Here is a 24,977-nt window from a genome sequence, read left to right as displayed (position 1 = left end):
TTTCAAATATGCAGTACAATATTATTAACTATAGTCACTATGCTTTCTATACATTACATCCCCATGACTTATTTTATAACTGGAAATTCCTACTTTTTGTACCCCTTCACCCATTTCACTAACCCCCCAACCCATCACCTCTAATCTGTTCTCTGTGTATGAGCTTGGTTTTTTGTTTTTTTGGGTTCTTTTAAAAGATTCTACACGTAATTGAAATCTATTGAGTTTATTAGGTTGGTGCAAAAATAATTGCAGTTTTTGCTTTTTTTTTTTTTTCCCCTGTTAAACCACAATTACTTTTGCACCAATCTAATAGCATAATGCCCTCAAGGTCCATCCATATGGTCACTACTAAAAGTTTCTAAAAGTAGTAATTCCCTCCAAGTTTTTCACTATGGTAAAAGACACATAATATATAATTTATCATCTAAACTATTTTTAAGTGTACAGTTCAGTGATATAAAATTCACTCACAATGTTCTGCTACCATAATTTTCAGAACTCTTTTCATCTTGTAAAACTGAAACTGTCTGAACTGAAACTTCCCATTCCTGTCTTTCCCCAGCCCCTGGCAACCACCATTCTATTTGCTATCTCTGTGATTTTGACTACTATAGGTCCTTTATATATAGTATTTGTCTTTCTATGACTGGTTTATTTCACTTAGGATAATGTCTTCAAGGTTCATCTATATTGTCACATAGATCAGAATTTTCTTCCTTTTCAAGGCTGAATAATGTTCCATTGTATGCACATATCATATTTTACTTATCCATTTATCTGTTGGTGGACACTTAGGTTGCTTTCACATTTTAGCTATTGTGAATAATGCTGCTGTCAACATGTGCATTCTTCAAAACCCTGCTTTTAAAGTCTTTTGGGTGCATACCCTGCATTGGAATTGCTAGATGATATGGTAATTCTATTTTTAATTTTTTGAGGGACTGCCATACTGTTTTCCACTGTGGCTATACAATTTTACATTCCTGCCAACAGTGTTCAGGTGTTCCAATTTCTCCATGTCCTCGCCAACGTTTGTTATTTTTCTGTTTTGTTTGTTATAGCAGCCATCCTAGTGGTTGTGAAAGGGTGGTATTTCATTGTGGTTTTTATTTGCATTTCCATAATGATTAGTGATGTTGACTATCTTTTCTTCTTTTTTATGTTGTGTATCTTTCATGTACTTTTTGCCGTTTGTATATCTGCTTTGGAAAAATGTGTATTCAAGTCCTTTGTCCATTCTTGAATTGGGTTTTTTTTGTTGTTACTGTTAGGAGTTCTGTATATATTCTAGATATTAATCTCTTATCAGGTAATGATTTGCAAATATTTTCTCCCATTCTGTGGGTTGCCTTTTTACTGTATTAATAGGTTGTTTGATGAACAAAATTTTTAAATTTTCGTGGAGTTCAATTTGTCAATGTTTTTCTTTTGTTGCCTCTGCCTTTAGTGTCATACCCAAGAGATCATTGCCAAATCCAATGTCATGAAGCTTCTGTTCTTTATTTTCTTCTAAGAGTTTTATAGATTTAGGTCTTAAATTAAAGTCTTTGATCCATTTTGAGTTCATTGTTACATACGGTATTAGGTAATGGTCCAACTTTATTCTTTTGCTTATGTATAACCAGTTATCAATCATTTGTTGAAAAGACTGTCCTTGCCCCTTTAAATGGTCTTTGTATCTTTGTTACAAATTATTTGAGCATGTCAACATTGTTTAGATACTGTACCTTTGTAATAGGTTTTGAAATCAGGAAGTGTGAATCTCCCAGCTTCGTTCTTCTTTTTCGAGATTGTTTTGGTTATTTGGAGTCCCTTGAGATTTCATATAAATTTTAAGATGGGTTTTTCTCTTCTACAAAAAAGGTCATTGGGATGAGGAGTGGTAATTTTTGACCAGGTAGGTGAATGGTTGATGATCTGTTTATTTGCTGCTTCCTAAAGTTAGACATGTAATTGTATGGCCGTAATTATGCCAAAGAAGTTTTTTTTAATTTGAGCAATTAAAATGTTTTTGTATTTCAAATAAAATGTTTTTGGTCATTATGTGTATGATTAATTCGAGAGATATTACTGAGGTAATGTATGCTGCAACACTTGAAGAATAAGCTTTCAGATGTTGCATAGTATCTTTTATTCCTGGGTAATAGAAATTGTTATAGTAATACTCTTTCACAGTCCTCTTAATAAGTTCCACCTAATAATTTTACAATTTTTTTTTAAACAGGACTTTATTGGGGAACAGTATGTACTTCCAGGACTTTTTTTTTTTTTTCCCCAAAGTCAAGTTGTCCTTTCACTTTAGTTGTGGAGGGTGCTGTTCAGCTTCAGGTCCAGTTGCCATTGGTAGTTGCAGGGGGCGCAGCCCACCATCCCATGCAGGACTTGAGGAATCGAACTGGCAACCTTGTAGTTGAGAGAACTCGATCCAACCAACTGAGCCATCTAGGAGATCAGTGGCAGCTCAGTTCAAGGTGCCATGTGCAATCTTAGCTGCCCACCATCCCTTGCGGGACTCAGGGAATCGAACTGGCAACCTTGTGGTTGAGAGCCCACTGGCCATGTGGGAATCGAACCGGCAGCCTTCAGAGTTAGGAGCACGGAGCTCCAACCACCTGAGCCACCAAGCCGGCCCAGTTTTACAATTCTTAACAGTGCTCAAGGGTTCTAATTTCTCCACATCCTTCAACACTTGTTGTTTTCCTGTTTTGTTATAGCATCCATCCTAATGGGTGCGAAGGGGTGATATCTCATTGTAGTTTTTATTTGCATTTCCTCCCTAAAATGATCTCCAAAATGTCACTCACACAAATAGAAGAGAATATAACAGAACTATGCAAGCATTTGTCTCTTCTGGAGGAGTCCTTTGAGCAAATATTCAAGTTATGTCCAAAGGACAGTTATAGTCTAGAAAATGAATGGACTGGGTTCTCAGGGGAAACAAAGATGTTTATCTATTTTCTGCCTTCACTGAGGACACTGGGCTTATTACAGCATTTCACTTACTATTTATTTGACTTGAGGGTATCACTTTTGATTATAGTTCATATAATGAATTAATGAGTATGTTTTTTAAATCCTACAATTCTGATTTCTCAGTAAGCTATTAAAAAGAAATATATATCATTATATGATGTTATTAACACATACGGATTAATTACTGGGACCATAAATTAAGACTCTTTGAAAGGTTGGAATTTCTCACTGCCTTGCTGTAAAAGATAAAAAGCTTGTGACTTTATGTTAGAGTTTATTCATATAGAAAGACTAACTAATGTTTAAAATCTTTCCTCCAAAAAGAGCAACAGAAATTCATTAAATGCTTAATGATGTGATGTTAGTGTTTGACCATTTTTATATTCTGTTAATTGCCTGTATTTATGCTCTGCCCAATTTTGTCAGGTTATTTGCCTCTCATAGTACTGATTTTTAAATGCCATGTGCCTTTTGAGAAAAGGGGCTTTTCAGATGTTTTAAGTTTTCTCCCTTTGTCTTCGATCTTTGTACTCTGCTTATGATACTTTTCTGTTTGGAAGTATTTTTTTCCTCTTTGATAAATTAGTTGCTCCTCTTTTCTCTAACCCCTCCTTCTCACACTTAGGCCTTTTCTTACGGAATTCTAAAATCTTTTAACTGTAATTTCTTCTTGTTTTTTCATTTTTTTCTTCCAACATTTATTTGTTCAACCAAGAACAATTTTGTTGTAAGGGGTAAAGAAGAGCTAGGTCTGTTCTTTTTCAAATGGCTGGACAGTTTCCCAAAGCTGTTTACTACAATCTCTCTTTTAGTCATAGGTTCAAAATGCCTGTTATCATAAACTGAATGTCCATGTAAACATGAGTTTTGTTTTCTGTTACAGTAAGTTTTTCCCCCTCCTATTTGTAGTTCAGTACCATCCTGGTTTTGATCACTCTAACTTTTCATTGTGTTTTATGATCTTCATTGTTTTTATTTTTCAGTTATTGCCTTTCTGCTTCAATAAATTTTTCCCTAGGAAACTTTAAAATCTTTTTTATTAAAGAGAAAAAAATTGTGAGATTAATTTAGAAGACTTGGCATTTTGACAATATTAAGGATTTTTTCTTATTCAGGTCTTCAGCTTTTGCCACATAAATTTTCATATTTATGGTATTTCTTGCTATTTCAAGTGGAATTTTTCCCGTTATACTTTGTAGTTGGTTGCTGTTGAGACGTAAGTCATTGATTTTATTGGACTTACTTTCTCTCTACAGTTTTACAGAATTCATATTTTTCTGATAGTTATTTTCTGATAATTTTTTATAGTTTTTCTGATAGAATTGTTATTTTCAGTGTTTTTTGATTTTTTTTTTTTTTACCTTGACTATAGCTTTGTCAAACATTGATATCGTCAATCTACCTTTCTTTTTGTTTATGTAACATATGTCAAGTGGCTAGAGCTGCTGTGGGCTTATCATTTTACTTTCATCCTTTCTGGGTCATTGGTTTTTAGATGTTTCTCTTACAAGAAACCATATTTGAGTTTTATTTTATAACCCAGTCTCAGTCTATTTTTAATAGATAGATCTATTGCTGTGTTATTGTTTATTGAGATGTTTGATTTTCTGTTCTTGTGGGTTTTTTGTTTCTTGTTTTTAATGTTTTTTGAAGCTTTAAAACAATCATGGCCAGAAGTTTACTTTTTACTGCTGATAATTTGAAAGGAACAGCCTGTAGTTTTATCAGAGGGTGGCTTGTAAGACTTTGAATAATATACTTAAATTTGTGTTTTTGATTTATCAATTTACATGAAATAGTCATTAACTTGCTATATTTAAAAATGTTGAACTTAACATATTTATATTCACCCTACCTCTTCATCTTCTCTTTATCAATTTTCAGACATTTGTTTGTTTATTTGGGAGTTTTAGCCTCAGAATTTTTTATTGTACTAGGGTTTAAGTTGTGTGTTAGTTTGTGTATCTTTTCTTTTAAGAATTATAGTATACTTACTATTTAGATTTAGTTTTATATTTAAATAGATTCAGTGCTCACTGTTCTTTTTTCATGCCATGTCCTTGCCATTCTGATTGACTTGTTTTGTATCAGCTATTGATAGGATAGATCATATAAGTATTAGGAATAATGTATTTTGAATCCACAAATAGATTATTCTTGCCAAAAACCTAGGCATTGCCCTTGATTTCTCTCTTTTATTTGCACTCCAGAGTCAATCTGTCAGCAAGTTCCTTTAACTCCACCTCTAAAACATATCTTGAATCCAGTTTCTTTTTAAATTTATTTTTTATTAGTTTCAGATGTACAGAACAATATAATAGTTAGACATTTATCATTTATATTCCTCACAAAGTGATAACACCCCTCCCCCATCTACTACCCCTCTGACATCGCACACAGCCGTTGCGTTTCCACTGTCTGTATTCCTAATGCTGTACTCTACTTCTTGTGTCAATTATAATTGACATTCGTTATTGTTCAGCTTCAGGTGTACAGTGCATCCAATCTCTTCTCTTTACCCTCCTGGTCTTCCTATTTCCCCTCCTACACCTCCCATCCGTCACCATCTAGTTTCACAAAACTACCAGAGTGATATTCTTAAAACACAAATCATAGGGCTCTCCTATTTAAAACCTTCAGGGAGCTTCCAAATCCACTTAGAATGATATTCAGACTTTCAACCTTGCTTATAAAAACCTACATGATGTGCCCTGTTTCCTTCTCTGAGCTCATCATGTATCTTTTCTTCCGTCCTACTCTACCTTTTTTTTTTTTTTAATTTAAATAGTCCTGGGTTAAACTAGCCCTTCCATTATTCCTGAAGTACTATTTTTCATGGTCTTTGCTCAGAAGACTCCTGTTACTCATGTCTCAAATGCCATGTCCTCAGAGAAATGCATTTCTAACTACCTAATTTAAAGTAGACACCCAGCCCCTTGTTATTTTAGTTCTTTGCATAGGACACGGGACTCACGGGACTGCCTGATACTTTTCCTGTGTGTGTGTGTGTGTGTGTGTGTGTGTGTGTGTGTGTGTGTCTGTATATTTGTATTTGTGTAAGGTCTGTTTCTCTTTCCTAGAATATACGATCTATGAGAACAGTGATCTGTCTTTACTGTCATATTTCAGTATCTAGACACATAGTAGGCACTCAATAAGTATTTGTACAAATGAATATTATAAATGTCTTTCTGTTGCCTTTGAATAAGAATGACCAATTGACCAGGTATAGAATTATTGCTCACACATTGTTCTCTCACCCTTAAAAAAATCTATAGACATTTTCAACCTAGAATATCATTAGAGAAAACTGTAAGGCCAGCCTGATATTTTTTCTCTTGTAGGTGATTTGTTGCTTCTGACTGATTGTTTGTGGTACCAATACTGTGAGATGTTCAAAAAATAAGGCCTTAGTATTTATCATATCTTTAGGTTTTGATTCATGGTTAATATTAATTGTAATATTAAAAATTAGTAAGTAACAATTATAAAATTAGTTACCTGAGAAATAAAAATGTTTTTCTTATAGTTTATATATACTTTTCTTTTTAGTAAATAGTTTTACTTATTTTCATCATCTGTACTTTAGAATTTGAGGAATTGATACTCTGTGACTGATTTTATTCATTTGCATTGTTTCATTACATTTTATTTGTAGAGTTGTTTTGTTTGTTTTTTACATTTAAAAAAATGATTTCTATATGACCATAGATGTTTATACCATGGTGTTTTAACATTTTCAGTAAAGCCAGAATAGACGGTGTTTTTTACATTTTTGAAATAGACTTAAGGGAATGTTTAGATCAAAAATATGAATGTATGCTAAAGAATTTTCCCGACATTCAGTTCAGATACTTCAAATAATTCTGGAGACAGCTGTATTTCAGAAATGAATTCTTAACTATATTCAGCAGCTTTTTAAAAAAATTGCACTGAAGCCAGTATAATACAAAAGTGCTTCCTTGTATTCATTTAACAGATGGGCTGGTTTAGAATTGTATTTAGACATGAAAAGATAATTATTTGCCAATATGACTTAGAAAAAGCTTTGTGTCTGATAAAACATAAACAAGACTTTTTTTAAGTAAATGAAATTGCAGCTGTAAACTTAATACTTTTCACCCCAGTTAAAAATAGATTATTGAAGTTTATAGTAATTTTAGAGTTCTGAGTTTTATTACAGATTTACTGACTTGCCCCTGGCAATTTAATTTTATAATATAGTATTTAAAATTTTACTGAAAAACAAATTGCTTTTGAAGCTTTTCATAATACACATAAAAATTCTAAAGGGAACATTAGAGTTAAAAATAAAAATAGATTAGCACAGAGAATGGTTTTTTAATTAGCCATAGAAATAATTGAAAAAGAAAATGAGTCAGCATTCCTTCCTATGCCACTGTATTTTTGTTGCTCTTTGTATATACAGGCAAATAAATGATGATTATCAAGAATTATTTAGCAATTTCTATCTCATTTATTAGTAGATAGTTATTAAATATAGACACCATCTTACAAAATGGTGACATTCAAATAAAGTTTGATTTACTAGTGATTAGTATTGAAAAGGAACAATATCAGTGATACAATTTTGATTTTTATTTTTGTTTTCCATCTCTTTGGTTAGGGATCATAACTGCCCTAGAAAAGCAGGCAGGTATTGTGATGATGTTTGTCACTGTGTTTTCCTGTCTATGTCTGAATTTCAGCCTGCCCTCCAACTCCTTTTACAGATGTTCATTTTGCTTAAACAAGTCTGTAGCTAGTGGGAGCCAACAGCCAGAACAGGAGCAAGATTCTTGGGAAAGTTAATCATCAGAATCCTACTTTACCTTTCCCCCTCTTCTCCTTCCATTATCCCTCTTTTATGGTGAAACTATATGATAGTATTTTAAAGTTATGCAAATTATAGTTTGTTGAAAATTGTGTCTTGCTTACTGGGAAGGAATTTAATAAAGTCATCACCCAGAGTGAATAATGCGTTATACTTTTGTTTGCTTGCTTGTTTTTTAAAATGCTAAATTGAAACATTCATGAAATGGTTCAGTATGTTTAAATAACAAGTTAAATGTATTTCAAGAGTGTAGATAGTTTTCAAAGTAAAAATCTTTAAATATCTTTGAGTAAATGTTTAAATTTTTCTTAGTTTTGTTTTGTAATAACTCCTGGAAGTATAAACAGGAAAGTAAAGTACGGTTTTAAAAAGTCAAGAAGTCTGTAAAGATTTAAACAGCCATTAGTTTGCCTTGTTAATGTTCTTGAAAGAAATCCCAAAGTAGGAGTTTTGGCCAAATAGGACAAATGTTAGCTATTCTGGTTAAGTGTTATGCTCTTGCTTTTCAGTGTTTACTTCTATTTTAAAATCCAATAGTCTAGATTTTTAAAAAATAATATATAAAGTAAAATATTGATACTCTATTTGCACTATTTGGAAAGTTCAGGTCTGAATTAGTGGAAAATGTTAATTTGAGGTCACAAATGCCCACCAAAAAAATTCTTTAATAAACGTTTTCTGCTATTTAATATGTAAAATCACTTGTAATGTTAGGGAATGCTGTTTCAGTTAGATCCCAATTTGCTTTTGAACACAAGATAAAATTCAAATGAAGATATTTTTGTTACTGTGTAATAAAAAAAGTGAACTTCAATGTCGGGTTCTAAATTAGTGAATTTAAAACTGATAGGGTTTTTCTCTCTAGGTGAGTTTTCAGAATCTAAGATATGCATCCCTAAGAAAATGTTTTGTTAGAAATGACTTTATTTACATTCCACATAATTTTGCTCAATGGAAAAAATCATATTTCCTTATGACCAGCCAAAACAATCAAATTTACAAGATTGCTACCATCGTCATTATATTTTCATAGATATTTGAAAATTATCTGACAGAATATTTAGCCTTGGACTAACCGGTTTTCTGAAAATACTGCTAATTGATTAGCTGTACAGTAAAATCAGTTTTCTCTTTGGTGTCTATCTTTACCATGGATTTCATTTCATAAACTTAAGAAATGTATTTAGTAATTACTACTGCAAAAGGCTTTTGCTATTGCTTGATATTACAAATATTAATTTAAACATCTTTTTGTATTGTGAATGATATCAACATTTTTAGGTTACTGGATTTTTATTTTTAAAACATTTTAAAAAGTATTTTTAAACTTGAATATTCATCCAACCATAGTGAAATGTTTAGACAGGGTATATTCATATAATTTTAATTATTTTTTAATTGCGGTAAATCTTTTAAAATACATCAGTACAGTAGAAATAATAATTGCAGATGCTTGTATGGCACTTAATATGATCTTAGAAATAACTTTATTCTCAAAATAATCCTCTGCAGTTTTATTATATCCTTATATATAGATATATAGATGAGGAAACTGAGAGGCTGAGTGTCTTGTAAGAAGATGAAAAATAATCAAATGCTAAAACATAGAGAAATAGGATATTGAGGCTGGCTTAGATCTTGAGGAAATTGTTTTGAACCAAATTGTGATTTGCCTTCTTTAGCTTCTTCACATTTGGCACAATAGAGAGGATACAAAGTCCAAGACGCATCCTAGGTGAAGAGTCATCACTCTGCAAAAGACTGGGACCCCAAAAGGCTTGTTGTCTGGGTAAACTAGAAGTAAACTTTCCTATCCTCCAACCAGGATCACAAAAAATATTGCCTGTCTTTTGTTTTTAATTTATTTTTCAATTACAGTTGACATACAATATTACATTAGTTTCAAGTGTACAATAGTGATTAGACGTTTATATACCTTAGGAAGTGATCACCCCGATAAATTTAGTACCCATCCGACACCATACATAGTTATTACAGTATTGACTATATTCCCTATACTGTACTTTATATCCTTATAACTGTATTTATAACTGGCAATTTGTACTTCTTAATCCCTTTTATCCTTTTACATTCATCCTGCTAGTCCCCTCCCGTCAGTTTGTTCTCTGTATCTGTGAGTTTCTGTTTTGTTTGTACATTTGTTTTGTTTTTGAGATGCCACATACAAGTAAAATCATATGGTATTTGTGTTTGTCTGTCTGACTTAGCATAATATGTCCTCTATCTAGGTCCATCCATGCTGTCAAAAATGGCAAACTTTCATATTTTTTATTGCTGAGTAACATTCCATTGTACGTATATACCACGTCTTTATCCATTCATCTATTGATGGGCACCTAGGTAGCTTCCATACTTGGCTATTGTAAATAATGTTGCAATGAACATAGGGGTGCATGTATGTTTTCAAATTAATGTTTTGGATTTCTTTAAATAAATACCCAAAAGTGGAATTGCTGGTTCTATTGGTTCTATATGATAGTTCTATTTTTAATTTTTTTGAGGAACCTCCATACTGTTTTCCATAGTGGCTGCACCAAATTACAATCCCACCAGCAGTGCTTGAGGGTTCCCTTTTCTCCACATCCTCACCAACATTTGTTTGTTGCTTTATTGATAATAGCCAATCTGACAGGTGTAAGATATCTCATTGTGGTTTTGATTTGCGTTTCTCTGATAGTGAATGATGTTGAGCACTTTTCATATGTCTATTTGCCATATGTATGTCCTCTTTGGAGAAATGTCTATTCATGTTCTCTGCCCATTTTTTAATCGGATTATTTGTTTTTTTGATGTTAAGCTGTGTGAGTTCTTTATATATTTTGGATATTAATCCTCATTGAATGTATCATTTCCAAGTATCTTTTTACCATTCAGTAAGTTGCCTTTTTGTTTTATTGATGGTTTCCTTTGTGGTACAAAAGCTTTTTAGTTTGATGTAGTCCCATTAGTTTATTTTTGCCTTGGTTGTCTTTGCCTTAGGAGATATATCCAAAAAAATATTGCTAAGACAAATGTCAAAAAGTTTATTGCCTATGCTTTCTTCTAGGAGTTTTATGGTTTCAGGTCTTACATTTAAGTCTTTACTCCATATTGAGTGTATTCTTGTAAGCCTTGCAGTATAGTTTAATATCAGGAAGCATGATACCTGCAGCTTTGTTCTTCTTTTTCAATCCTACTTTGGCTATTTGGGTTCTTGTGTGGTTCCATATAAAGTTTAGGATTATGTGTCCTAATTCTGTGAAAAGTGCATCAGTATTCTGATAGGGATTTCGTTGAATCTGTAGACTGCTTTAGGTAATATGGACATTTTAACAATGTTAATTCTTCTTATCCAGGAGCATGGTATATCCTTCCATTTATTTATGTTGTCTTCATTTGCTTTCTTCACTGTCGTACAGTTTTCCGAGTACAGGTCTTCAACCTCCTTGGTTAAATTTATTCCTAGATATTTTATTCTTTTTGATGCAATTGTAAATGGGATTTTAAAAAGTTTCTCTTTCTGATCATTTGTTATTGGTTGTAATGACGAGTGGGGAAAAAATAGGGGAGGAGCACATGCTAGAATGAGGCTAATGAATTTATTTAGCAATGTCTAATCAGTTTATTTAGCAATATGCAATAGCAAAAAACAAAGGCAAGTAATAGAATGTACTAATGACAGAAAGTAAAGGTGGTTAAGCCAAAGCTATATACATTGATAACAATGTCATATCAAAGGAGTACACATACATATAGGTTTAAGAGATCTCAGCATATGTTTACTATTGATCCAATATCACTGGGCTAAATATACAAGTAACATCAGTAAGGAGTATCCAAAACAGTAATAAGCTTTATAGGATAGTAACTATTACAGTAGATGCCAAAAGCTCACCAAACTGGGGGAGAACAACACTGGAAAAGTCATAAATCAAAATCTTGCCACGTCTGTACCTGAGAGAAACTCAAGCGTCTCCTACACCGCTGCTTGTTAGTTCCCAAGAATGCTGCTGCTGCTGCTGCTGCTGTTGTTGGAAGTTAAGAAGTTTTCTGATACTGCAAGCTGCAAACTGCATACAGGTTCCCAAAGATGCTAGAATGATGACAATTCACAAACAAAAGAAATTTCTACTGTCCATTGATACAAGTTCCGATCTCTTACTCTGAAACAATCCAATCCTGAAAAGCAGTCCTGAAACAGCAAATCTTCTGAATAGCAATGTCTTGAAACAGCAATCAATCAATATCCAGTCCACCTGAGGTCTGTCTTATATATCTCTTTAGATGCACCCCAGAGCCAAGTTTTGTGTTTCTGCCTCCCCTCTCAAGGAATAGCCAGTTCCAGAAGGGTCCGACAGTCAATGATATGAATGCTGCCCATCCAGCTGAAGGGCTAGTTCATCCGGATGAGCAGCAAGCCTGGCGATGTGCCTGTCATGCCATCCTGATACAATTTAGCGACTTCTTCACTTCATCTGCTGATGTGGGCGAAACAGACAGGAAGCAACATCATCTCATATCTCCCCTGCCTGGAATGAGACAGAAGGGGAAATTGCAACCTCGTCTTATGTCTCCCCTGCCAGGGAGAGTGAGACCAAAGTGGGAATTTACTCAACCCCCGATCACAGCACAGAAATCACCTTATATGCAGGAACAGACAAAAGCTAACACACAAGTTAACACCAGCTGATGAAGGAAAATTTTCTTCAACATCTTCCCTATATTGGTGTATAAAATGCATCTGATTTCTGAATATTAATTTTGTATCCTACTTTACTGAATTCATTTATTCTAGTAGTTTTTTGGTGGAGTCTGTAGGGTTATCTCTATATAGTATCATGTCATCTGCAAACAATGACAGGAAATATTACTTGTCTTGAATTGGAGCCACACTATGTGTGCGGCTTTAAAAACCATGGTTTTTTAGTTTTAGATATCTCTTAGGATGGTGAACCCAACCACTTAGCATAAGCTAATATAATCTCTCACCTTTCACTCAAGGTTCAAAAAATTCCCACAGATAAAGTTCCAAGAAATAAGAGCTCCAATAAATGGTTTGAAGTGGAAAATGAGTTCTCCTGACCACATGTCCTTATTCCCACTCAAAAATCACAGAAAACCAAAGGTATTAAGGTGCCTTGAGCAAGAGCTAGTGGAAAGACAACAGAACAGACCCATAAAGAATCAGATTTTGGAATTCTATACTCTCTATATATACATAATTAGATAAATAAAGATTTGAAACAGTAAAAAGTAATAAACTGTTAAAAGAAAGACAAGCAGATTTGAAAAATAACCAAACTGAGCTTCTAAAAGTGAAAAATAATTATCAATTTAAAATACAGTAGATCTAACAAGTTAGACATCACTATACCGTAAGTTATTTAACCATTCTTTCATTATTAAGTCACACTGTAGAGAACATTCATCTCTGCACATCTCAAGAAAAAAAAATATTGAAGTGAAATTATGAGTTCAGATATTTTGTACATTTTTAAGGTTTCTGGCTTTGTAGAAAAAAGTGTATTTATCTACTATTTATTGTCAAGTTTTCCTTTTTCCATATATAGAGACTTAAAATGTAACATGGTGATCAAGTTATTCTGTTTTTCAGGAGACGATTTCTCTTTGATTCAGCAAGAAATATTTATGGTTAAAGAATGTAAACATTGCAACATCGTTGCCTACTTTGGGAGCTATCTCAGGTAAAAAACAAAAAAAAAGCATCTGTCTCTCTTTGTATTTTATATTTCTTTGCTACTATTCTCCCTTTCATGTTAGTGTTGTTATGTATATAAATTTTTTAAATTACATTGTGTAAAGTTTCTCAGGTTTTATTGTTTCCCATTATATTAATAGTGACACCTCCGTTTATGCAGTTATACCTTATCTGGGAAACTTAATGAAATTTTATGAGTGATTACAAGTAACTGTTTTAGCTTATGAAAGAGATCATACTCTAAGGCATGTAAGGTGGGAACAAAGCTGAGGTTAATTATGCTTTGCTATAATATCTTGACGAGAGACTGGGAGGGCAATTTCCTGTTGCATTCTGTAATCCATCCTGAATCTTGGCGTGCTGAAGCGCGCCAGCCTTCAGGGTATCTCAGTGACCAGCATTACTAGCTAACGTTACTTTCTCTTTCCTGTTAGTCGGGAAAAATTGTGGATTTGTATGGAATACTGTGGTGGAGGGTCACTTCAAGACATTTACCACGGTATGTACTGTTCACTCATCTTTGTTTGAAAACTGACTGACTTCATAATGGTCGTTTCACATTACTTTCTTCTGTTCTGCTGCTCGTTAGTGTATAAAAGAAATCTAAATCTAATTTTTTTGTTGGTTGTTCAGTTAAATTTGCTGGAGCTTGAACTGAGAAATTCAGGAATACTTGAACAATCCAAAGTTTACTTTTTAAATGTAATCTCTAGGAAAGTATTTTATCTACAGATGAAAACTGCCTAAACTTGCTTGTAAATGAGAATTGAAATGCAAAGAGTAACTTTCACGTAAAGGAAATTATATATCTTAATAGTAATTTAACCTGCTAACTAGGAAAGCAATTTAATTGCTTTTATAATATTTTTGTATTAAAAATCTATAATTTTCTAAAATATGGAGTATTTTATTTAGCATTGTTAACTTAGGCAGTTTTCTGAGTTGAATTTGACTTTGCCTCATAATACTATTTAGATATAGTTTTCACTTTTGCTCTATAGTTTAACTTCTCTAGTTTGTTTTATTGTTGACAATTTCCTGAATTTCTAGAGTTTATGAGACGTAAGCATAGATTCTTATAAAATAACTTCTTTATTTAGCTGTATATGGGATAGTAAAACTCCCATTGCAATTGTGCATTGTATAAGTTATTAAGAATTAGGTATTTTTATACATTTAAGAAGTATTTTTAGACATTTCCATGTTGAAATCTTTATATTAAAAGCCTTATCAAATTTCATTCAATTTACAAATACCATAGTAGATGTAAAAACAAGTACTATTCTAGTTTAATATTTGTAGCTTGTAGAGGTTGAATTTTTAAAATTTCAATCAATAGAGCAGTGGTTAAATATATACTGCATCTATAATATGGAATACTATGAAGCCCTTCAAAAGATAAAGTAGTTCCATTTATATTGACCTGGGGGTATCTCCCCAAAGCCTTTATTTAAATGGAAAAAATGAATCATGAAAAAAATATATATAGCATAATGGATCATACTTAGACTTTTTAAAATTGCATTTCTAAAACTCTATATATGATAGTAAATGCATGGCAAAATGAAAGGATACATATCAAATTTATAAGTCATTAGCTCTAGGGAGGAGCAGTGGGACTCATAAGTAAAAGTTTGAATTAATGAAAATGTATTGATGTACTATTTAATTCTAAATTAGTAAGTATAATAATTATCTAATTTTGTCACAACAAATAACCTATGATAAAAAAACTTGTGACTGATGTCTCAACTCTGGTCACTGCCTCTTTTTATTTAAAATAGTATTCAATACCACATAAATATTACAACTATACAAAGTGTTATAGTTTTAAAGCAAGAGCTAATCCCATTTTTTTAAAAGAGAAAAATGAGTTTTGTCCCTTTATTCAATGATTTTATGAAAAATTATATTTTATATAAAGTTTTTATATAATAATTACAATTGCAATCTATACACATTTACTGAATGATAACTCAATATGGATAAATAAAACTATATAGTTGGCCTTTTTCATTACTTGTTTCAAACTTAACTGTTTTCATGTATTTCTTCATGAAATTTCTACTTTCCATTATTAAAACCTGGTATTTGTTGAATTAAATTGAATCTAAGAAATATCCATTTCTGTAAATAGTATATTAGATAGCATAGCAATCAAGAGCATCTACACTTACAACAAACTGTTAATAAAGTGACTTTCCTTCTTTTACTACTATTCAAGTTACTAAGAACCAAAATGTTATCTTTCTGAGTCGGTGTAGAGAACCGGTGATAAAAATATGCAGTAAAATATTTCTCTTAAGTAAAGATTACATGTAAGTACCTGATTTGGTTTCACTGTCAGCAAGTACAGATTTAAATACTGTCTCATGATGTTGGACATATTTCCAAAATCTCTGGTTGGGTACTTGCACAAGGATTTTATATTTCATAATAGGGAGAGATCTGGTTATCAGAAGTGATGTGCTTACTTTTTAAATTCTTAGAGAACATATTGGATCAAGCCTCCCTGTTTTGATAGCTATAGTAAAGAATTATACTAAAGAAATAATATTTTGACCTTTAAAAAAGTATATGACGCCTTTCTCTACGTTTTATCAATTGATCTCTTTATGGTTCTCCACTTCTGTATAGTTGTATTTATACATGTTTTTCTCATTTGTTGCGAAAAATTTTCTGGATTGAGATCAATGTCCATTGCTTCCTATAGAGCAGTCACCCAACAATATATATAGAAGACGTTTTATAATAGTTTGTCATTTTTAAAGTAGACTGTTTTTAATTTGTTGTATTCAAATGTATAGCAATGTGGTCTCTTTTTTTTCTTTCTAGTTACTGGACCATTATCAGAATTGCAAATAGCTTATGTATGCAGAGAAACTTTACAGGTATTACTTTTGCTTATGTAGCTAGAAAGGCAGTTTTAGTTTTGCTATTGAAAATTATAAAATGGTGATCTGCCCCCCCAAAAAAGACTAAATCAAATTTTTTTCTGTTAAGTTCTCATATTGTAATTCTATAAGTGTGGTTATTCTTTCATAAATGAATCACGGAATTCATTTAAGCTGATACTGGTATACAAAGTGGTTTTTTGCCATTTCTCCCCAAAAGAAAATAAATTAAAATAGTGATAACCCAGAATCTTACCTGGAAACCCTAATTTTATGAGATATTAATAAATTATTGATAGCAGAATCTTTTTTTTTTTGTAAGCTTGGTAAATATTTTATTAAGCAGAGGTTTCTTTATTTCAGATCTGTGAGAACTTTTATTACGTTGAAGTAGTTGTAACTCTTCAGTAGGAGTACAGAGTATGCAGCATTTCTCCCAGTTTGTTTTTTTTTCAGTGTCCTGAAAAACTATTCATTGAGAAAATTAGCAGTTAATAATTTTTTTATATACTTTAAGGCATTTAAATTAGGAAGAGGGATTAAGTAGTACCATGTTTCACCGAAAATAAGACCAAACTGGAAAATAAGCCCTAGCATGATTTTTCAGGATGACATTCCTGAACATAAGCCCTAATGTGTCTTTTGGAACAACAATTAGTATAAGACCCAGTCTTATTTTCGGGGAAACATGGTAGTGCTTGTGTTTTATATTGTGGTAATTTACAACTGATAATTGTTAATTGATGCTTCTATCCCTACATTTCCTAGATTATGTAGTTTGTTTAAAAGTCAGATTGCTGTTCTATATGTTTTTCTGTATTTTAGGAAGTGGGAGATTGACATGATTTAAGAGAAAGCTCAAGTCATTTTGAAAAGAGTTGGTTTCCACGTGATTTCAAAGACATACCGTGCTAAATTTTATTGTTAGATACATGAAGTAAATTTCGTGTGTGTATGTACATACATATATGTTTCTGTAGCATTCACATAACAGAGAAGTCTACTGTTTGTATCCACATAAAATAGAAAGCTAATCATAAACTCATAGCAGAGAATTGACAGGTTAATTTTCTTTGTATCTTAATTTCCAAAGTTGCTTCTAATAAGTAATGGACAGAGTACTGAATATAACAAAACAAAAACTTGAGTTTGCATTCTGTCTCTGATATATGAACATAATCTCTTCTACAGTTCTAGTTCCTAAGAATAAAATGAGTCTTTGGAAGGGATGACCTAAAATAAGTTCCAATTTTAAAATTCTGTTACGCTGACAGACTTCCACATCTGGGGTCTGCCAACAGATGAATGGATAAAGAAGGTGTGGCACACACATATACACACTGGAATGTTATTGAGCCATTAAAAAGAAGGGAATCCTGTCATTTGTGACAACACGGATGAACCTGGAGAACGTTATGCTAAGTGAAGTAAACCAGGCACAGAAAGACAAATACTGTATGACCTCTCTAACATGTAGGATCTAAAAAAGTTGAACTCATAGATGCAGGAGGTAGAATGGTAGTTATTTCTTTTGTGAATGAATCATGGAATTCATTTAAGGGACTGGAATTCATATCACGGACTGGGCCAAGGAGGAGAAGAGAAATGGGGAGATGTTGGTCAAATACTATAAAGTTCCAGTCATGTAAATTGACTGATTACTAATGTATACCATGATAACTATAGTTAATAATACTGTATTAAAGACTGAAACTATGCTAAGAGAATAGATTTCAAGTACTTTAATCACAAAAAAAAACATGGTAGCTACTTTGACTTAAGTAATCACTATGTATATGTATATCAAATCATCATGTACACCTTAAAAACAGGGTGCCAAAAAAAATGTATACAAGTGGACACTGGTCAGTGTTGCTCAAGCAGTAGTTTGCCATAATCAGAAGTGTCTGGATGCTGATGGCAACCACTTTGAAAACCTTTTATAATTGCAGAAGTCAAACATGACTTGTATTCATCTTTTGTTATCGGTATATATTGAGTATTACAATTTTAATAGTTTTTTCCTCAAAATGTGTATACATTTTTTGGCACCCTCTGTATATATAGTTTTATTAAATAATTGTTTTTAAAAAAGAAAGGGCAGAAAATTGTCAGAATGGAAAAAAGCAAGAACTAACTAGATGCTGCCTACAAGAAAATTATTTTATAAAGACACAAATAGGTGAAAAGTAAAACAGATAAACCATAATAACTATTCAAAACAAAACCAGAGTGGCCATATTCATATTAGACAAAGTAGACTTCAGAGCAAAGGCTATTACTAAAGGTTATTTCATCAAAATAACAACCCTAAATGTTTATGCCCCTAATCACACAGCTTCAAAATAAACAAGCAAAAACTGGTAGAACTGCAAGGAGAAATAAATTAATGCACAGTTATAGTCAGATACTTTAGTACCCCTCTCACAATAATTTTATGGAACAAATAGGCAGAAAATCAGGAAGAATATGAAAGACTTGAGCAACACAGTCAATCAACTTGACCTTACTGACATTTTAGTCCAACAATAGTTGGATATATGTGCTTTTCAAGTGCGCAGAGAGTACTTCCCAAGATAGACCATATTCTGGGCCATAATATATGTCTCAATACATTTAAAATGATTTAAGTAATACAAAGTATATTCTCTGACCACATGCAGGTAAATTAGAAATCAATTAACAAATATTTCTGGAATATTTCCAAATATGTGGAAACTAAGTAAAGCACTATTAAGTAACCCATGGGTCAAAGAAGAAATCAAAAGAGAAACTAAAAAATATTTTGAACTAAATGAAATGAAATCACAACAAATCAAAATTTGGGATACTACTACGGCAGTAGTTAGAGGGAAGTTCATAGCATTAAAGAGGTGTTTAACTCTTTTAGCAAGGAAGAAAAGTATGATATCAATATGCTCAACTTTCCACCTTAACAAACTACTGTGTTTCCCCCAAAATAAGACTTAGCTGGACAATCAGCAGTAATGCATCTTTCGGATCAAAAATTAACATAAGACCGGGCCTTATAATATATAAGACCCGGTCTTATTTTACTATAAGACACAAATTACTAATATTACAACAGACTCTATAAATATTAAAAGGATAATAAGGATCGTCAATATTCAAGGTTTAATTTTTGTTCCAAAAGACACATTAGAGCTAATTGTCCGCCTAGGTCTTATTTTCGGGGAAACACGGTAGAAAAAGATGAGCAAATTAAACCTACAGTAGGCAGAGAAAGAAAATAATGAAGATCAGAGTGAAGATCAATTAAATAGAAAGCAGGAAACATAAGAAATCAATGAATCGGGGGCAACCGGATGGCTCAATTGGTTAGAGCACGAGCTCTGAACAACAGGATTGCCAGTTCGATTCTCACATGGGCCAGTGAGCTGCACCCTCCACAACTAGATTGAGGACAACGAGCTGCCGCTGAGCTGCAGGAGGGGCGGCCGGATGGCTCTGTTGGTTAGAGCGCAACCTCTTAACAACAAAGTTGCTGGTTCAATTCCTGCATGGGATGTTGGGCTGCACCCCCTGCAACTAAGATTGAAAATGGCTACTGGTCTTGGAGCTGAACTGCGTGCACCCTCCACAACTAGATTGAAGGACAGTGACTTGGAGCTGATGGGCCCTGTAGAAACACACTGTTCCCCAGTATTCCACAATAAAAGTAAAAAAAAGAAATGGAATCAAGGAATCCAAAATCTGATTCTCTGAGATCAATAAGACTGACAAACCTGTATAGATTGATTATCGAAAATAAAAAGAGAAGGCACAAATTACTAATATTATGACAGACTCTGCAAATATTAAAAGGATAATAAGGATAGTCAATACCCGAGGTATATTATGAACAAAATATGTGGAAACTAAGTAAAGCACTGTTAAGTAACCCATGGGCCCAAAAAGAAATCAAAAGAAAAAAAGGAAAATAAAAGTTAACAAAGACAATCTAACATTATATAAAAAAGATAATACATCGTAAAGGGGTTTTATCCTAGAATGCAATGTTGATCTAACATTCAAAAATCATTTCAAGTAATTGACCATATTAATAAACAAAAAGAAAAACTGCAGGATCATCTGGACACAGAATAAGCATTTAGCAAAATCCAACACTCATTTGTGACTAAAATTCTTAGTATACTTGGAATAAAAAGGAACTTGTTCAACCTGATAGAGTCCTTATGAAAAACCTACAACTGTATCATACTTAATGGTAAAGACTAAATGCTTTTCCACCTAGATCAGTCAAAACAGGCAAGATGTCTGCTCTCATCACTTCTTTTTAATATTGTACTAGACATTTCAGCCATTGCAAAAAGAAAAAACAATGAAATAAAAGGCATCGAGATTAGAAAGTAAAACTGTCTTTATTCACAGACTACACAATTATCTGTGTAGAAAATGGAACAAAATCTACAAAGTAGTAACTAGAGCTAATAAGTGAAGCTAGAAAGGTCGCAGGATTCAAAATCGATATACAAAATCAATTGTATTTTTATACAATGGCAACAGACAATCAAAATTAAAATACCATTTATAATAATAAAAATTATATTCTTAAAGATATATATGACAAAAGATGTATAAACACCTGCGTACCGAAAACTATAAAATTGCTGAGAGAAATTAAAGAAGACCTAAATGGAGAACTATACAATATTCATGGATCAGAAGCTGCAGTACAGTAAGATGTTCTCCCAAAATCCAAGGACCTTTTCTGTTCTATAGGAGCTGATTCTAAAATTCCTGTAGAAATAGAAAGGACCTGGAATAGTCAGTCAAACAACTTTGAAAAAGAAGAACAAAATTTGAAGTCCAATAGTAACAATTTCAAGACTAATCAAATCATAGTAGTGTTGGCGTAAGGATAGATAAGTGGTTCAGTGGAACAGAATAGATAGACCAGAAATAAGTCCATATGTGGCCTATTGATTTTTGACAATTAATTAATTCACTGGAGAAAGGATAGTCTTTTCAATACATGGTACTGGAATAACTGGATATCTGTATGCAAACAAATGAACCTCCAAGTCATATTTTGCACCATATATAAACATTAATCTCATACTGGTAAACCTAAGTATAATGGAAAATCTAAAACTAGAAATTCTAAAAGAAAACAGAAAATTTTGCAGTCTTGAGTTAAAGCAAAGCCTTTTCAGACATAACATGAAAAGCATGATCCATAAAAGAAAATCTTGGTAAATTAGAGTTCATCAAAATTAAAAACTCTCCTCTTCAAAAGACACTGTTAAGAGAATGAAAGGACAAGCTGCAGACTAAAACAAAAAATTTGCAAACTATATATCTGATCAAGGACTTGTATATAGAGTTTATAAAGAACTCTCAAGACTCAATGATAAGAAAACAACAACTAAATAAGTAAATGGACAAAAGATTTGAATAGACACTTAACCAAAGAAGATATATGGACGGCAAATAGGACATGGAAAAGATGCTCAACATCATTAGTTATTAGAAAAATGTATTAAAACCACAGTAAGATACCACTACATACCAGTTAAAGTGGCTAAAGTTAAAAAGACTGAACTTTGGGTGGTTGGTGAGGATGTGGACTAATTGGAACTCTTATTCCTAACTGCCAGTTTCAATGTAAAATGGTACAGCTGCTCTGGAAAATAGTATGGCAATCACTAGAAGTTTAACCATCATATGATCCACCCATTGCACTGCTAGGTATTTACCCAAGAGGAAAAAAAATCCTACGACTGTACATGAATTTTCATAGCGGCTTTATTTATTACAGCCAAAAACCTGGAAACAACCCAACTACTCAAATGTCTTATCAACAGGTGATTGGGTAAACAAATTTGCTATATCTGTACAATGAACTACTAAGTAATAAAGAGGAAGGAATGAACTATTGATATACACATTAACAAGAATTGTCATATTAATTATTGTGAATGAAAGCGCCAAAGAAAGAATGCACTGTGATTTTTGTTTACACAAAACTATAGAAAATTAAAAAATGGTCTACAGTGACAGAAAGATCAGCATTAATGGCTGCTTATATCACTAAAAGACAGCCAGACATTGTGTAATTCTTAATGGACATCAGCACCAGCTGAACAGTGCATCTTTCCCAGAGGTCTGAATTGTAGTTCCACAGAACTCTTCTTCTAGGCTTCTAAGTATTAATGACGCCAGCCCTTTTCTTCCCCTTTCCCCCTCAGCCCTAGAGTTGGTAGCAACTTCCTACAGTTGCTGCTTCTGTAATACCTTAGTTCTCTCTGTGCCTTTTTAGTTCTAGAGTTCAAATAACTCAAGTTATTTCAGTCTCCTGGCTGGACTCTGACTGATAATAGCACCTTCCCATCTTGCCAATATAATTCAATCTTCAATCTCATCAAGCCCCTAGATTTAAGTGCTGCTCATTTACTGGTAATACAGGGGGTCAAAGGACCATGTTAACATTGTTGGGATGTAACTAGCAAAATCTAAATCCTGGGAGATGCACAGGATAAACAGCACTTTTTTAAACAGAAATTTACAGGGGAAAAAATAATAAGATATGGCAGAAGATTCTATAGATTAAAAGAGAAGGAGTCATGTCATCAAATTGCAGCGTACAAACCTTGTTTGGATCCCACTATAAACAATTGTGAACACTGGATGTTTGATAATATTAAAAATTATTAATGATAAGGACATAATGTCGTGATTATATGTTTTCAAAAAGTCACTATCTTAATGAATGAAATTATATGAAATTGGGGACTTCAAAATAATATGGTGATGAAGGGGACGTGTGTAGTATGTGAGGCCAAGATGAAACAAGACTGGCTATGATTTCATACTTGTTCAGTCTAAGTGATGGGTACATAGGGATTCATTGTATTGTTACTCAGCTTTTATATATGAAGTTTTCTACAAAAAATTAATGAAAAAAAGATAAGTATGTGTGGGAGAAACTTTGGTAGCATTGGATATGTTAATTATCTTACTTGTGATGATAGTGTTACAGGAAAATTATTCTAATTTTTACTAGAAAATGCATTTGAAATCTTAAAATGTAGTAAACATTGGTTAGTAAAAAGAAACTCATTGTAAACTCCCCCCCCTAAAAAAAAGGACATTCTGATTTTTCTTATTCAGTAAGAATTCAAGTAGAAAATTTTGATGCCCAGTTCGCAGTTTTGCTAATGCTACCTTTTTTTTTTTTTTTTTAACTTCAGGGGCTTGCCTATTTGCATACTAAAGGCAAAATGCATAGAGATATCAAAGTAAGTTTATTTAATATGTTTAAATTGATAACTTTATGAGAAGGAATTTTATGATCTTAACTAAATATTTTATATTTCTTTTTAGGGTGCAAATATTTTATTGACAGATCATGGTGATGTAAAATTAGGTATGTTATTTCACATTCCTGACGTTTTTTTCCAAATTAAAAAAATTTTAATGAGAATTAACACTATACAAGTTTAATATGCATATCAAGAACTATAACAATGTTCTTTTGACCAAGAAATATTACTTCTGAGGCTCAGTTTAAGAAATTAATTGTAAATATAAAAAATCCATACTCAAAAGTATTATAACGTTATTTATAATAGAAAAAATGAGAACATAGGTCTAGCAGTAGAAAAACTGTTATGCTGTGATAAGTCATCAAAAGTAATAGTTAAGAAGAGTAGGCGTAAAATCCCCTGGTCTGTTAAGTGACAAACATGAACTATGTGTGTATTTAGTTTTTATAACCATATTTAACAGCAACAATAAAAGGTTTATACATAAGAAAACAGGACTTTTTTTTAATAACACCAAAATACTAACCTGGTTGTGTTAAGAATCCAGGTGGGTGTTTTGTTTTTTGCTCTTTTTTTCTGTTTCAAATTAACTTCAATGTACTTGTAATAAAAATATTTTTTATTAACTTTGTTTTTAATAAAGTATGTTTTCCTTCTAGTAAAGTGCCAGTAAATTATTTCCTTTTAATGAATATGTTATAAACCAAGCAATAAGGGACTTAGGTATTCAATTTGTATATATTTCCCTAGCATTAATATCTGAATTATTAACAATGCCATGCCTAAGGGTGAAAGTTAGAAATGTTAGTGGTTTTATTGAAAAGAACTAAAGTTTTCTGTTCTATTTTTTTTCCACTAGCTGACTTTGGTGTAGCTGCAAAAATAACAGCTACCATTGCAAAGAGAAAATCTTTCATTGGCACCCCTTATTGGTAAGACATTATTAAAATTAATTTTGTATGTTTTCATTTCTTCAAGGTTAGTGTTCAGCAGTGATACTTAGTAATATAATTGATACTTGACTGAAAGTCTGACGACTTGCATGCTCCTTGATACCCATAGTTCTGATTGGGTTAGGCAACTTTGATACTCATTTTCATCATCCAGCTTTCCCTGTGTTAAAGTTCTAATAATTTCTACTATCTCTAGTGTTGTATTGAGAGGACTCATATTATGAGATTTTCAAAAGAAAGGCTCATAGTACATCCTTGTCATTTTGTTACCCTCTCGTTTTGCTCTTCCTTCTATTTTAACCTAGGACTTCA

The 24,977-nt window shown here is 32.4% G+C and overlaps 1 protein-coding gene across 4 annotated transcripts in view; it reads left to right on the top strand.

The window, feature by feature from the left end:
• The window catches only part of MAP4K5 (mitogen-activated protein kinase kinase kinase kinase 5), a 91,023-nt gene that overhangs the window by 20,072 nt on the left and 45,974 nt on the right, over positions 1 to 24,977 (top strand). For all 4 annotated transcript variants that reach the window (XM_081050052.1, XM_081050053.1, XM_081050051.1 and 1 more), the window contains exons 4-9: positions 13,425 to 13,515; positions 13,964 to 14,028; positions 16,365 to 16,420; positions 23,638 to 23,685; positions 23,771 to 23,813; positions 24,572 to 24,644. In XM_081050052.1, the coding sequence (XP_080906178.1) occupies positions 13,425 to 13,515; positions 13,964 to 14,028; positions 16,365 to 16,420; positions 23,638 to 23,685; positions 23,771 to 23,813; positions 24,572 to 24,644 (376 nt within the window). The remainder of the gene's footprint in view (positions 1 to 13,424; positions 13,516 to 13,963; positions 14,029 to 16,364; positions 16,421 to 23,637; positions 23,686 to 23,770; positions 23,814 to 24,571; positions 24,645 to 24,977) is intronic.

Source organism: Rhinolophus hipposideros (genome assembly GCF_964194185.1).
Source record: "Rhinolophus hipposideros genome assembly, chromosome: 5".
In the NCBI taxonomy this organism is placed as follows: domain Eukaryota; kingdom Metazoa; phylum Chordata; class Mammalia; order Chiroptera; family Rhinolophidae; genus Rhinolophus; species Rhinolophus hipposideros.
This window is presented reverse-complemented; position numbering and strand designations above follow the sequence as displayed.